General features: G+C 36.1%; 1 protein-coding gene across 1 annotated transcript in view; it reads right to left on the reverse strand.

Moving 5' to 3' along the window:
- The window catches only part of LOC138332546 (uncharacterized), a 56351-nt gene that overhangs the window by 9939 nt on the left and 31259 nt on the right, over positions 1-15153 (reverse strand). The window contains exons 25-41 of the mRNA XM_069280551.1: positions 14633-14829; positions 13783-13915; positions 13003-13146; positions 12664-12751; positions 12116-12193; positions 10550-10660; positions 9867-10027; positions 9386-9457; positions 8536-8652; positions 6999-7724; positions 6710-6848; positions 5068-5262; positions 4249-4414; positions 3690-3760; positions 2568-2668; positions 1378-1524; positions 390-479 (exon numbers count right to left, since the gene is read on the reverse strand). Of these exons, the coding sequence (XP_069136652.1) occupies positions 390-479; positions 1378-1524; positions 2568-2668; positions 3690-3760; positions 4249-4414; positions 5068-5262; positions 6710-6848; positions 6999-7724; positions 8536-8652; positions 9386-9457; positions 9867-10027; positions 10550-10660; positions 12116-12193; positions 12664-12751; positions 13003-13146; positions 13783-13915; positions 14633-14829 (2736 nt within the window). The remainder of the gene's footprint in view (positions 1-389; positions 480-1377; positions 1525-2567; positions 2669-3689; positions 3761-4248; positions 4415-5067; positions 5263-6709; positions 6849-6998; positions 7725-8535; positions 8653-9385; positions 9458-9866; positions 10028-10549; positions 10661-12115; positions 12194-12663; positions 12752-13002; positions 13147-13782; positions 13916-14632; positions 14830-15153) is intronic.

The following is a 15153-nucleotide window of genomic DNA, read 5'->3' on the forward strand; positions in this document are numbered from 1 at the left end:
GCTGTATGACATGGCTGGATGAGCCAGTTATGTGATAAAAATATATATAGGTCTATCAGGAGAACAGAATATCATAACCCCTATGGAAGTCAACACTTGGCGTGCCTTTTGCTAATCATCCAAAAACATGAGTGTTGAGATAATAAATTGATGTCATTTTTTTTTTTTTGTAATTTTTTATTTTTCAAAAAGACATGTTCATATAATAAAATTAAAATTTAATAAAATTGATGTCATTTTGACATACCTATATATGCACAAATAATGAAAAAAGAAATCAATGTCCTCTTGACATACCTATGTATAAATAATGTAAGATTCTATTATTCTTAAATCAAATTCAATATTGGTTATTAACATATACAGCTGTAACTGTGTACAGTACTCACATTTCCGTTTTTAGAACTGACAAAATGAAACCCTTCTATCTGGTGGTAAGTTTGTCTCATCTCATCCATAGGTAGTTCAATTTTAGTCATCTACAACAATAAGTCACATAAACATATTAAAAAAAGTTTATTTCTGTAGAGCCAGGTAGTCGTTATACACAAGTAAAATGCATGTTATAGATGATCACTTTTTATAACTTTTTATAAAAGTGATCTTAAAGGGACAATTCAGTCTAAAGGTACATACAAATTTGCATATATATCGGAAACAAACCAGTTCTAATGGAAATTAGATTAGTTGGTTTTACTGTGATATGCCAGAAAAGCCCACTGTAGTGAAATGTATGTAAAATGTTTAAACTCGCTTGTTATCCGCCATAGCATGTTGTGGTTGGACATCTGGTATGCTGAACTCTGGCCCTTGCCAATACAGTAAAGAAATTTTTGGGTAGAACTACTCTCTTACAGTAGTTTGTTTTCATTATAAGGTGCATGTTTTTGTCTAAAAATAATTTCACCAATCCCTCAGTGGTTATGTATTGCATTTGTTTAAGGCACGTGACTTCATTTGGCTCGGGTATGGGTACAGCATACATGTTATACCTGTTAATCGTATTGATCAACGATTTGGAATATCAACGGTATCAATCAAAATACTTAACAATGACGTGGAATTTGTCAATATTTCTTGTTATATGTTTCATCCGGAATGTATAACAATACATTTATTTCATATTTTGCTTTGTGGTTATATAACAGAATTAGCCTCACTGAATTGTCCCTTTAATTATCAGGTGGTATATATACAGATGTGATCACTGAGACAAACTTCACTGTACATGATTGTACAAATGTATAAACTTAAGGAAATCCTACATTAATTGGTACAGTACAATAACCAGTTTTGGAAGTCTTAAAACACTGACTAACAAAATAGTAAAAATGGCTTGTTGATAAAGATTGGATTACAAATTTGATTGTACCTTACCTGGTCAGTGTGGGTGCCCACCACAAAGATGGGGGCCTTAGGAGCATGTACGGTAATTGAGTTGAGCCAGAAATTTAGTCCAGCATGTTCATGTCCAAGTCTGATGTTCCAAAGGAGTAGGTACACTGCTCGGTCTGACAGGAAAAACTGAAAAAGAACAGTAAAAGGTGCAAATCCTGAATCTTAACCACTATCAACCTGATGTGTGTTGCCTTATGAGATAGCCCCTAATTTTGATCCTAGACCACCATTATCATCTGATGTGTGTTGAATTACCCTGTGAGATTGTCCCTAATTAAACACTTGACCACCATTACCTGATGTGAGTATGTCACCCTGTGAGATTATTGAACCCCCTCCCCCCACACTTTGACCCAAGACCACCATAATTTGTGTTGTATTACCCTGTGCCCCCCTTGCTTTAATCAAAGACCACTACTACCTGATGTGTGTATATCACCCTTTGAGATACCCCTTAATTTTGACCCAAGGCCACCATTACATGATGTGTGGTATATTTCCATGTGAGATGCCCTCTAATTTTGACTCAAGGCCATCATTACCTGATGTGTGTTGTATTACCCTGTGAGATGGCCCCCCTAATTTTGACTCAAGGCCACCATTTAAGCATTGAGCGGCTTTCAGTTGGCATTCATAGCCAATATGAATGCAATCTGGACAGTGGCAAATTCTATGATGCAAATTCCATGATGCGTGCTAGCGCTTCATGTTGAGTTTGCTTCTGTTCAGTTGGCATTCATAATGGCTATGAATGACAACTGAAAGACGTTCAATGCTTATATTTACATTTTGTTACAATTTTATGGTGAAATCCCAAGGGATTTTGCATCTTTAATGAAATAATCATTCGTTATCCTCATGGATGGAACAGCATTTGAACAGCGGCTTTTCCTGGATCGCTGGCATAACAATTGTGACGTCACAATGATAATGAAGTCATATGATGCCCTTGAAGTTCATTTTCTATATGACAGCGAACTGCGCTTGGTAAGTGTCATATTACCCTGTGAGATGCCCCCTAATTTTGACCCAAGACCGTCATTACCTGATATGTGTTATATTACCCTGTGAGATGCCCCCCTAATTTTGACCCAAGGCCACCATTACCTGATGTGTGTTATCTTACCCTGTGAAACGCCCCCCTAATTTTGACCCGAGACCACCATTACCTGATGTGTGTTGTAGTAGATGGTCTGACCAGCGAAGTCCCAGACACTATAAGACACAGTCTCTCCCTTATGGTTAACCTCCCAGGTACAGATGTCAATACCTGGAACAAAACATTTACAGTAGTTAACCATTTCTACACTCCAAAACACAATGGACTCCAATCGGTCAACTGCTACCTTGTCGTTCTATAGATGTTAACTAAGCACATTATAAAAAAAAACCTTCATTCATTACTTAAAAAGTTCTTTAAGTCCCAATATCCATATCTGTCTTGTTTTTTTTTCAAGATTCAGATGAATTTTGAAATAAAACCCTATTGTAAATCATGCAGCGACAGGACTGAATTGAATTAAGTCAAGATGAATGTTAATGATTCAGAAACTTTTGATAAAAATCAAGTAAATATTGTCCATGCATTGCTAGGTGGATCCCATTCAGTCAAACAAACCAAAGTTAGCCGACATTGTAACATCGTTGCCAAGAACATCATTAGACTAACGTAACTATGTAACATCTGTCCAAACTCTTCGGAGAATGGGTCATTAACTTTCCGACTTCCTCTCGGCAACAATTGTAACTTCTATGGCGTACAGTTTAAAATGAAAGCATGTTTACAAGTACATGTATCATTTTTAACAACTGCTGTACCAAAGCTAATAAGAAATCTATAAATATACATAAATATTCTTTGATATAACTTAATTTCAACTACATCTACAAATACTAACAATATCGGGGTCAAATAAATTGACTTTTTGTTGATAGTAAAGTACAGTGTGGCTTTAAAAGAAATACTGTAAATTATACCAAAATCTGAATTAAGCTAAACTTCATTCACAAAACAATTTGGTAGCCATATACATCCCTGTATGCTACATGCACAGTATAAGGTCTGTTGGGGCTTTCAGGTATTGATAGGAAGTTGCTTATTTGATCCCTGTGACCTTAGATAAAGGTCAAGTCAATTACTTTGAACAAACTAGATAGCCCTTCATACCAGAATGTTATGGAGTGATAAGGACTCTAGACCTCCCAGTGAAAGGCAACCATTACAGATCTTAGCCTATATGATCCTGTAAAGTTGAATGAGCAGCATGCTGCATACCCAACATCACACTTACCATCTGTAATAGCCTCTGCTCCAGTGAGATTAGATTCCTGCTGTAGATTGGACATGAGAGCTTTCACTAAGCTGAAACATACAAGGGCAAAACATAACTATTGTTATATACATTAACAACAGATTAGTACAAACAACTTATTCTTCAACAACAGAATATGGCGGCATTAAGAAAAAAAACCAATGAAATTATCCCCAAAAACAGCAAGTTAAGTAATTATTTCCATACCCCCTAAGAAATTATCCTGACTTTTAACATGAACATTTCATGTAATATCAATAGCATCTGTTTGACCTCTATCCTTTTGAATACATTACATGTTTACCTCTCCTAACATTAATAGATTATTTGTTTGACCTCTCCCCTGTGAATAAATTACCAGTACTCATTCGAACTCTATATATTTGTGTTTCTCCCTCGTGAATAAATTACCCATTTTACCTCTACACCCATGAATAGATTATCTATTTGATCTCTGCCCCTGTGAATAAATCACCCATATGACCTCTACCCCTATGAATAAATTATTTATTTGACCTCTCCCCTGTGAATAAATTACCTAGTTTTACCAGCTCCTCCCAGACCGACTAGCATTAGTTTGGTCCGTTTACAATCCACAGAGCCTGTCAGCAGACGTTTGAGGTAGGCCACGGTTGTTATGAATCCTCTCTCCCGGATCTCCTTGGGAGGTGTTTTCAGCAATGGACAGTCATCCAAGATTAAACCTGAGATACAGTATACATATACATGAGTCATTACAGACCTACTGCTACCACAACTATTATCTGATAGCTCTCATCCCTGGATATTCCTTTTTATGAACCAACATTGAAATATTAATCAGCCTTGTGACCAAAGGATTGTCTGAAATATTTCTCTCATTTTTCTGCCCTCTCTAAATTCTTACTTTTATTGTTCATAGACATTTAAAATGAACAGAACTATGTACTTACGTTTCAGGGGACAACGTCCTGTCCCGGCCACTAGATACAAGAGGTTTGGGTTGAAGGCCAGTGTTTGATTGTACTGTGTACTTACGTTTCAGGGGACAACGTCCTATTTTGGCAACTAGAAACAAGAGGTTTGGTTTGAAGGCCAGCGTTTGACTCTACTGTGTACTTACGTTTCAGGGGACAACGTCCTGTCTCGGCCGCTAGAGACAAGAGGTTTGGGTTGAAGGCCAGTGTTTGATTGTACTGTGTACTTACGTTTCAGGGGACAACGTCCTGTCTCGGCCGCTAGAGACAAGATGTTTGGGTTGAAGGCCAGTTTTTGACTCTACTGTATACTTACGTTTCAGGGGACAACGTCCTGTCTCGACTGCTAGAGACAAGAGGTTTGGGTTGAAGGCCAGTGTTTGACTCTACTGTGTACTTACGTTTCAGGGGACAACGTCCTGTCTCGGCCGCTAGAGACAAGAGGTTCGGGTTGTAAGCCAGTGTAATGTTCTCTAGTTTCTCCATGTTTTGGATGCCTGCTGGTACATGGACAATGCCCTGGTATTGGAGGTTGAGATAGTTCAGGTTCTTCAGGGCCAGAATCTCCTCGGGCATCCCACTAGGTGTGTTTTCATCTATAAACATTTAAAGGATGAGAAAAAGGTATGTAAATAACACTTAAACCAGCTGTAGTGAACGACCTATATAAAATCCATCTGCTTAATAAGATAACTTTTTTTTTGTCTCAAATTACCTATTTCAACACAACACCTGTGAATAAAGACCATTTGTCTATAGATAAAGATTTTCATTTTTTTCCCATGCGAGGTGTTTATGCCAAAAACAGAATTTTTTTTTTGCCTTATAACGTCTTTAAACTGTATGAAAAACAGTCTGTCAAACTAATGACTTGACACATCAAATATAGTAACCATAATGTATGGCATGAAGAAAGCCAAAGATGATGATCTTGAGTTTGAAATTTCCCCCTCATTTTACCCTCACAGAGAAGTTTTGAGTTTGAGATTTCCCCTCAAATAACCCTCATAGAAAAGTCTTGAGTTTGAGATTTCCCCTCATATTACCCTCAGAGCAAAGTCTTGAGTTTGAGATTTCCCCTCATTTTACCCTCATAGAAATCTTGAGTTTGAGATTTCCCCTCATTTTACCCTCATAGAAATCTTGAGTTTGAGATTTCCCCTCATTTTACCCTCATAGAAATCTTGAGTTTGAGATTTCCCCTCATTTTACCCTCATAGAAATCTTGAGTTTGAGATTTCCCCTCATTTTACCCTCATAGAAATCTTGAGTTTGAGATTTCCCCTCATTTTACCCTCATAGAAATCTTGAGTTTGAGATTTCCCCTCATTTTACCCTCATAGAAATCTTGAGTTTGAGATTTCCCCTCATTTTACCCTCATAGAAATCTTGAGTTTGAGATTTCCCCTCATTTTACCCTAACAGAAAAGTCTTGATACTGTAAAAGTACATATTTCATCGTCATCGTATTTAATATCATTAATTGCGCTAAAATACATCATTGCATCAATTGTGTTTTTTGTAAGTCTTTGATAGATTGCTATATATATCCTGTGGTCAATTGCAATCTAATTAACATTAGACTTGAAATTCCACTCCACTATGATGCTCTACAATATGCTGCAATACAAAATCTAACAACATCTCCTTGGGGGTCAACTCAGCATGGTCCCTGGCATAGAATCGGAACACCTCGGGACATGCTGATAGTCATTTTTATTTCCAAGTTAATCTACCACACTTAAGATTTCATAGACACCATGCTGATTGGCTAACCACAGGGGTCATGCTTAGGTGACTCTGAACAAGGTGTTGTAAGATCTTGCATTGGAGCATACCTAGAGCATCATAGTGGAGTGGAATTACAATTTCTAATTTGAATTATATTGATCTAGTAGTTATTGTGAATGCATGAAATCATCAATACAGTATAACTTCTTCACAATCAATTTTAAGCTAAATTTGATTGCACCAATATAGATATCCTATTATAGGCTGTATTAGTACCTTATTCCATCTGTGTTTATTATCTAAACATATTACCTGGAGCTTCTCTGCCTTTGTATCCAAACCTAGGGAAAATGGAGAAGATTATAGCGTTGAGTTTAGCAATCTGTTTGGTATCCAAGGTCCCACTGCTGTTTATATCAAACAGTTTAACAACATCCCCATGATTCTTTGTCTGTAAAGGAAATCACAACAACAACAAATTACTGCTAATTACAACCTCAAATCAAATATTCGTCTTGTATCCCCTCTGAGAAGGGGAGGGGGTACTTATAGGGATGGGTGTGCTTACTGGGTCTAATACGGTAATTATCATACTACAAACCTCTGCTTCCGGCAAAGCTCTCATCCACCGTTTGATTCCACGACTGACCAAAAAATTCTCAAAGAAGGAATTTGATTGGAATTGATTAGCTTTGTTTTTCAGCCACATCACACCTGGCAGTGAAAGCTCTTTCAGCTTTTGAAGTTTAGCAAAACTTTTCGGAAGTTTGGTAAGGCAGTTCCCATTTAAATAGAAAACTTCAAGACTGGGCATGTCACCGATATTTTCAGGCAGGCTAGTCCACAGTAGATCATTTGCAATCAGTCTTCTCAAAGCAGGCATTTTCATCAAGACAGGTGGCATGACCTCCATTCGGTTGTCGCTGATATCCACTCTGCATACATGTTTACAGTTACTCAAAGAGGCAGGGAGGTCAAGAAGGTTATTCTCCGCCAAGTCTAGATAGTGCAAATTTGTACACTGCCCTAAACTCTCTGGTATACTGTCCAGAAAGTTCTCATTGACATCTAACTTCAAAAGATGTGGAAGATTTAAGAACACTTCCTCCGGGATTTCAGTCAAGCGATTGTTTGGCAGTTTGATTGAGGTGATGAAGTTGGAATAACCCTTGAAAGTGTCCACAGGAATCTCGGACAGCTCTGTTCCGATCTGCCAACTTGCTGCATGTCCAGGACAGATGTACAGTGTACGACCCGGCATCATGGAGCTCTGGGTTGGCGTCAGACCTGAATTGTCCATGTTCTTTTCAAAAAATAATCTCAGTTCCTGCAAGAAAATACAAATATGATATCAGACAGGAGAAGTTTGGAATCCAAATTTTGTCATGTTAAATATTTTAATGATTGATTTTTATATCCCCTGCAATGAAGTAAAAAGGGTACACTGGAATCAGTTTGTCTGCCTGTCTATCTGTAGACACAACTTTGTCCAGCAACTCCTTCTAGACTGCTGGACAGATATTGATAAGATTTGGTACAAAGAACCCTGACATAAAAGGAAGTTGAGTAAACTATATAGGGTTCTGCAATGTCCCCTTTTAATGGAGTTATTACTAAAATTGTGCAGCGGTAGGTATTAGTTGTCCACTCTGGTGACAGTTCTAGTTGTAAATTGTATATGTTTTTCCTTAGAATTTATTCCATTATGTTATTAGACCATGTTCAAACTAGTGATATTTTGTATGATTATATATCACTTCTTGCGTACAGTTGAACATGACTAATTGCATTTGCAAGTAATAGTGTTGACAGCAAGATAGTTTTGTTGTTAGTTTTTTCTTTCGTTAAGTCAAATCCGGACAAATCAGTATTCCTTAAGCATATATATACTATAAAAACCAGTAAACATATTTTATATGTTATATATATTTTATATGTTATATATACATGTATATATTAATAAATTTGTGCTAATAAATTTGTGCAGGGGGGTCAGAGGGGGTATTAGTGGTCACTCTTTTAGATTTTTTTCTAGATTTTTTTTATTTTCTGACACTCCTGAGATGCCATGGTTACTAATCACACACTGCTTAGCCATCGTTTATAAGTGCCTCACCTCCATTCAATAAGATACTCACCAAAGAACTTTCAGACAATGCAGAATTCTCACTGCTAAGTCTAATGGTTTCCTTATCAAAACTGGCCAGCATGTCAATGGCTGTAATCCTTAATATTTCCTGTATTGCATTTCCAACCTTGAAAAAAATAAATTAAGCATATTATTTGGTTTAGCATGGCTAATTAGCTCATTAAAAGACTTGTGTGGATGTATGGGGTGGAAGAATGCTAAATTCCCAAGAACATTGCCATCACAAGACCATTACTTGCATGGATACTGTTGGTGTTCGGCCTAAACTTTTTATACCCAAACAACTTGTCAACTATAGTACTATACTAACAAATGATATAGGGGCTGTGGTGACCAAGTGGTTTAATTGTTAGAGCATACCTATCTAGTATTTGAAGGGTCTCTGCTCACACTTTTTTCTGGCCATGTATTTTTCCTGCCCTTGTTCACTATCAGGGCTTTGATGATAAGGAATGATTTGCTTGTATTGGCTAATGAAGGAGTATACTGTAAAATAACTTATTTTTGCAGTGACTTACTTTCATATTTCCATGCCCAATCACACTTGCAGGTAAAATGCTCTATTATAATATTATACATGTAGTTGATTCTTTTACAATTATCATAATAGGTTTGTTTTCATGAGTTCTATAATAGCACAAGAAATATGTCAATTGAAATAAGTAGTTTACACAAAAATCAGGTGGTTTACAGGAGTTCCCTAGATGAAAACAAGGATTTTTATGGTTTTGAACTTGTCACCGAAAAGTGGACTCTTGTGGTTGAGTGTCATAAGCAATATACACTTCCCCAACAGAGACCCTAGGATGATGCCTCCATCATATCATAATAAGATTTACCTGTAAATTGTACTCAGGACGTGGATCAGAAGCTAGCTCTGGCAGGAGTTTCTCATACGGAGGGAGGTCCAGCTGTATAAAATATATACATAGGTATTTAAAAATGAAACTTCCTTTTTTTTTTTACAAAATTGTTAAGTTTACTAGATTCAGTCATGTGAACAGTAGTTTAACTTAAATAATTTGATTGAATTAAATATAGCCATCTTAGTAGCATGAGTGAGAAGTTATTATTTTATTCATTTAAATTATTATCAGCTTTAGTGATCGGATACGTACTAATTAAAATTTAAATTGTAACGTCTTCTTTGAGAAATCTACATCATTTTCTGACAAAGTCATATATGTGATGGAATTGGTTAATCTCAAGATATATATGAGTAAAAATATTATGTCATCAATTTCTGTGTATGCATCATTGATAATTGGGTGTAATGAACTAGTTTACATGCTCAATGTTTATAGTGAAATGTTAACATACTTCTGGATAGATAATGAGCAGACAGTGCCAACTGAAGATCAGATAAGCTCCTATCTTTGCTGTTTCTGAATCAAGCTTGAAGCCACTTGCGTTTACAAGATGAAGAAGATTTTTTCTCAGCCAAATATCATGGTTATCCTCAATCTCCATCCCTGTGTTTGCTAGTTGCAAGATCAAAATGATTTAAAAAGATTAAAATTCCTTAAAAAACATGCAAGCAATAAGCTATCATACACACAATTTTTTCTGTGTTGGTAAATGGAAAATATAAATTATGATTAAAGGTAAATGGAACTGTCAATTTAGGTGATGGCAATAAAAATCTTTCTTATGCTATTCTCTAACCCCTCTGCGATTTAATTTTGAGCCATCAAAAGATTTCTCTGTCAACCCCTGGTGTATGACAGATTGCATACACTAACCTTTTGAACCAAATTTTGTGCAAAATAATTATGTGACATCATAAATGCATATGTTACATTGTTGATAACTTCATCAATATTGATATGCAGTTGATGGACCCATGTCCTTGGCATGGCGTCAAAAATATTCTTCTGAAATCTTAAAATCATTTTCAACTTTGGGAGTGTGACAACGAAATTTCAACCTTCAGGGTAGTTCTCAGCATGCCTTAGCTTGGACGTTCATGAATTACCCCTCGTGTTGTAGCAGTTTTTACTTACACCGAGTCATACACAGGGGATGATAGTTCTTTGGTCCTGATAACACCCCTAGGTTAGGGTGTAACACTTGATCCCACGTCAACTTCTCAGGTAACAACACACCTGCTGCTCCTAGTAACGAGAAAATATAATGGTATGTAATCTGTCTTCGTCTGATTAGATACTTTAGGCCTCATATGATAATATTTGTTTAATGTACGGTATGTATTAAAAGGTTTGATTGATTTTGATTTGTTTGATGTCTTGTTAATAGTAAGGGTCATTTAAAAATGTGTCAGGTATATATATAGATGCTAAAGGAATACACAGAGTACCAGGAAAAAAAGGGTGGAGGACTTCCGTAATATTTTTGGACATCTTAAATACTTGGCCACTAAGATTGTATTGAAAGAAGGCATCGATGACATTGCATATCTCACAAATCAAGAAATTTAATCTCATAATCTCCCGAAATGGTCTACCTATCAGATTCAAGATGGTACTATTTGGTTTTGTTTGGTTTATCATATTAATATCCTATTAACAGTCAGGGTCATGTAAGGACGGCCTCCCATGTATGTGGTGTGTAGCGTGTATGAAGTGTGTGGTGCATGTTTTTGGAAACTCCAGAATATTCATGAATTGTGTCTTCTTGGATAGTGGAACTCTTGACCTTTTTATAGTGCTATATCACTGAAGCATGCCGCCGAAGACACCAAGCAACACATTCCACCTGGTCACATTGAACTGACAGCGGGCGAACCAGTCCTTCAACTCCCTTAATGCTGAGCTCTAACCAGGAGCAGAAACTACCACTTTTATAGACTTTGGTGTGTCTCCCCTTTGTGTCTCCACCAGGGAACAGAACCCAGAGCCTTCCTCAGAGGGGCGAGCACTCAGTAGAAGACCAAAAGTGAGACAGGATGTCAAGGAAGACGTTATGAATCATAAAGTCAGTTAGAAAGAAGAGAAAAGATAAGATTCTAAATAAAGTTGCCTTTTACTATCATGCGATAGGGGCAGCAGGTATAATTCTAACGCCCTACCTACAGGGCAGAAGACTGCACCAATGAAGGCAGATATTATTTTCACCTTTTCTACTTGTTTTTGGTACATTTTTCAAGCATTTATTCAGACTTAAAATACTGAATTCATCTACACCAATCACGATTGACTGACACACTTTGGCTATCTACGTATATCTACAATAGAAAATTAAATTCTGACATCACTGTTTTTTATTAGTACCCAGGGGGTTTAAAAATTGAAAAATTGAAGGGACAATAAATGGTTCCATTCAAATTAGACCATTCAAAAATATTATTGCGCAAAGCTCAAATCCATTTACAAAATAAATATGATCTAGAAACTACTTGGTACACTTCTTTTTATTTCCATTGTACATTTCATAAAGATTTTAATCCAAGGTAAGCAAACTTGAGACCTTAAAAAGGTGGAGGAGGCTCTTATAGGGAGGCAAACACTAATTAGGCTGAAAACAGTATATTTGTCATATCATGTATGAAATCATTGTTAAATTTTTTCTCCTATTTCTATGTTAAGTTCAATCTTAAGTTGTTAACTTACCATTGAAGTCAAATAAAGGATGGTTGAAAAACAATTTATCCAGTTTTGGGTACAAGAGGGATATCTCTCTTTCAAACACTGTAAAAAGACAATTACAACATTAATGTATACTGTAAAACTCATTTGTGTCAAACATGGTTGAATCAAATACATGGGATGAGTCGAATGTTTCAATAGGTCCTGTTTTTTTCATTTTTTATATAAGTAGATAAAGCACAGATGAATCGAACATGGTTGAATTGAAAACTGCGATTGAATCAAATACATTTTTCCCTTCTAAAATATACCAAAATTTCCTTTACTTTTGTCAATCATTCCGGTGTTACCCTGTCTCAGATAAAAGTCAAGTCTAGGTCTGATTGACCGAACATGACTGATCAACTGTAACAGTGCTAAAGCACATAACTTGTTCTTTACTGTATATATTTGGTCAATTTTATCTTCAGGGAAATATTTTTCCATATTATGTTGAACTTTTTGGTAAAAGAGATATGTTTAGGTACCATACCCCTTAAACAATACTCAGATTATGCTTATAATAAATATACCTGTAGGGAAAGGACCACAACATTTCAGCACACTTCGCCCTTCATCAGAGAAGTTTTCCTTATCTGTAGTATCTATTTTCTCTCTTTTCTGTTAATATAGAAACAGCACATCATACAGCAGGGTTTCTTGTTGTATTGTTTAATTTGGTAAGTAATTAATTGATATCTTATAAGGTGATAACAGCCTTTCTTTATTAAAGGGAAACTCCTCCAAATACTGTTTGCCTAAAGTGCTCTCAAAGTTGGTCTGTGTCCCGAATGTAATTTACATTTTTTAACTGACAGTTATTTCACAAAAATGGTAGAAAATGATACCCGTGAGAGGTTTCTGTTACCTACCATCAGATTTGGTGTATATATAATGACATTGCCTGGTTTGTTTGACCTGATAGTAACAGTTGCATTGTTGTCTGCATGGTCGACCCAGTAGATCATCTCTGAGTTTCTGCTGATCTTCAGTACCTGTACAAGGGTACCTTTTCTCTGTGAAGGAAAGAGTATTAATTAATTATAATCCATTTGATTATAACAAGTATTTTATCAAATGAAACTGAAATAATGGCTTTTTCAACTTCATACATATTTTAAAATATTTTTCTTTTAACAATTATTATATACAAGTAAAATAAATTGAAGGCAGAGGTTTCCAATGTCCTGTAGGTTTTTCATAATGATAAAATGTATTGGCAAAGGTGGATACCGGAGTATTCTAACAGGGCCCCATAGATGATGTAGATATACAAGTATGAAGAAGGATGGAGCATCAACACCAAAGATTCTGTGAATTTGTGGGTATTTATTAGTTTAAATGTTTCGGATGGCTAGGCCAACTGTCATCAGAACCTATATAGTAGATATATACAATAATCACTCTTGTTTCACCAGCTGATGGTGATATCCTCCACCCTTTACTTTTTCATCAATCATGACTCGTTAGTGAAAAAAACCATGTCCTAGTACCCAACAATGTATAATTAGCAGTTTGCGGACATCGTTAACAGAGAAGAGCTGACATGCATGATAGTTGTGTGGCAACATATCATTTAAATACTACCTGTATTGTCTTCTACACAGTATCATAAAAATGCTCTGTTGTAGCATCAAACACGCATGACTTACATCAAGCATTAAAAGTTCAAAGTCCAAGATATCCCCCATTTTACAGTCGAGCTTGTCTTTGGCTTCTCCTTTTAGTTCACCGTCGATGAAGATCTTCCCCTCTCCTGTATCATACTCCAGTTTACTGACAGGCCTGTACATAATCACAAAATCAGTTTGTAAGTTACCTTATAAGGAAGACATCTGAGTACTGAAAGAGCAATACATGTTCTTTGACAATCCCCACAAACTATTACAGTCACCTTAACTTATTTTCAGTAAGAGTGACTTTTGTTTTGTAGTTTATCTTTTTAACTCTAAACTTTTAAATTCTATCCCGAGCCTAGTTATCTCATAAACTACCATTGTATGAAGTTTTAACAAAATCCATCAACAAGTTCTCAATTCATCATCTAGAAACCAACATTTGCCAAAAAAAAAAAAATCCATTCTCATTTTCTTGTCTGGAAACCATCAAACAGATAAACAGACAGACAGAAGACGGAGACTTAACATTATAGTTCCCTCCTGTTTCACCAACAGGGGACGAAGGCAGGGGCTAAAGAACACTTTTAATTCTCAAACTTTCATATTTATGTTGAAAAAGCAAGATTTGTCTAAAATTATGAAAGAATTGTGAAACAGAGATTATAATCTTTACATCACATGCACATTCAGCAAAAATATAATACCTCTGATTTTTTTTATGAATTCATTCTGTGAATACAGTAACATTATCGAAATATGAGTAAATTGTCGTTACTTATTAATTTTGACTCTCTTGATTTCATGACTAATCCCTTAACCTGTGACTATGGATTTTGGCTTTCAGGAAATCTTTGGATTTCACAATTAATCAGTATAAACTTACCCGGCGATAGTGATGAAGTAGTGACATCCCCTGTTGAGACATATACCCAGTATGTTACAGTGCAACAGGTTCAGACGGTCGGGGAACACATAGTCCACGTTCTCCATGGAGAAACTCAGGTTACTACCTGCTCTTTTGACAGACGGATGGGAAGTTAGCTTGTCTCTGAACCAAGGCTGTACAGTAGCATGGGAGTTCTGACAATGAAATTGATCAAATTTTATAATTCAAGCATTTTACTGAAGAGTGACTGAAATCAATATTTATTTCATCATTCAATTACAAGTATCTCCTGTTTCAGAACTAAAATTAATTTTTCAGTAGACATGCTACTAATAATTTTGGTTTAATTAGCTTAACGTCCTATTAACAGCCAGGGTCATCTAAGGATGTCCCAGGTTTGTTGGTGGAGGAAAGCTGGAGTACCCAGAGAAAAACCATCAACCAGTGGTCAGTACCTGGCAACTGCCCCACATGGGATTCAAACTTACAACCCAGAGGTGGAGGGCATGTGGTTATAT

Source organism: Argopecten irradians, chromosome 10 (genome assembly GCF_041381155.1).
Source record: "Argopecten irradians isolate NY chromosome 10, Ai_NY, whole genome shotgun sequence".
NCBI lineage: Eukaryota > Metazoa > Mollusca > Bivalvia > Pectinida > Pectinidae > Argopecten > Argopecten irradians.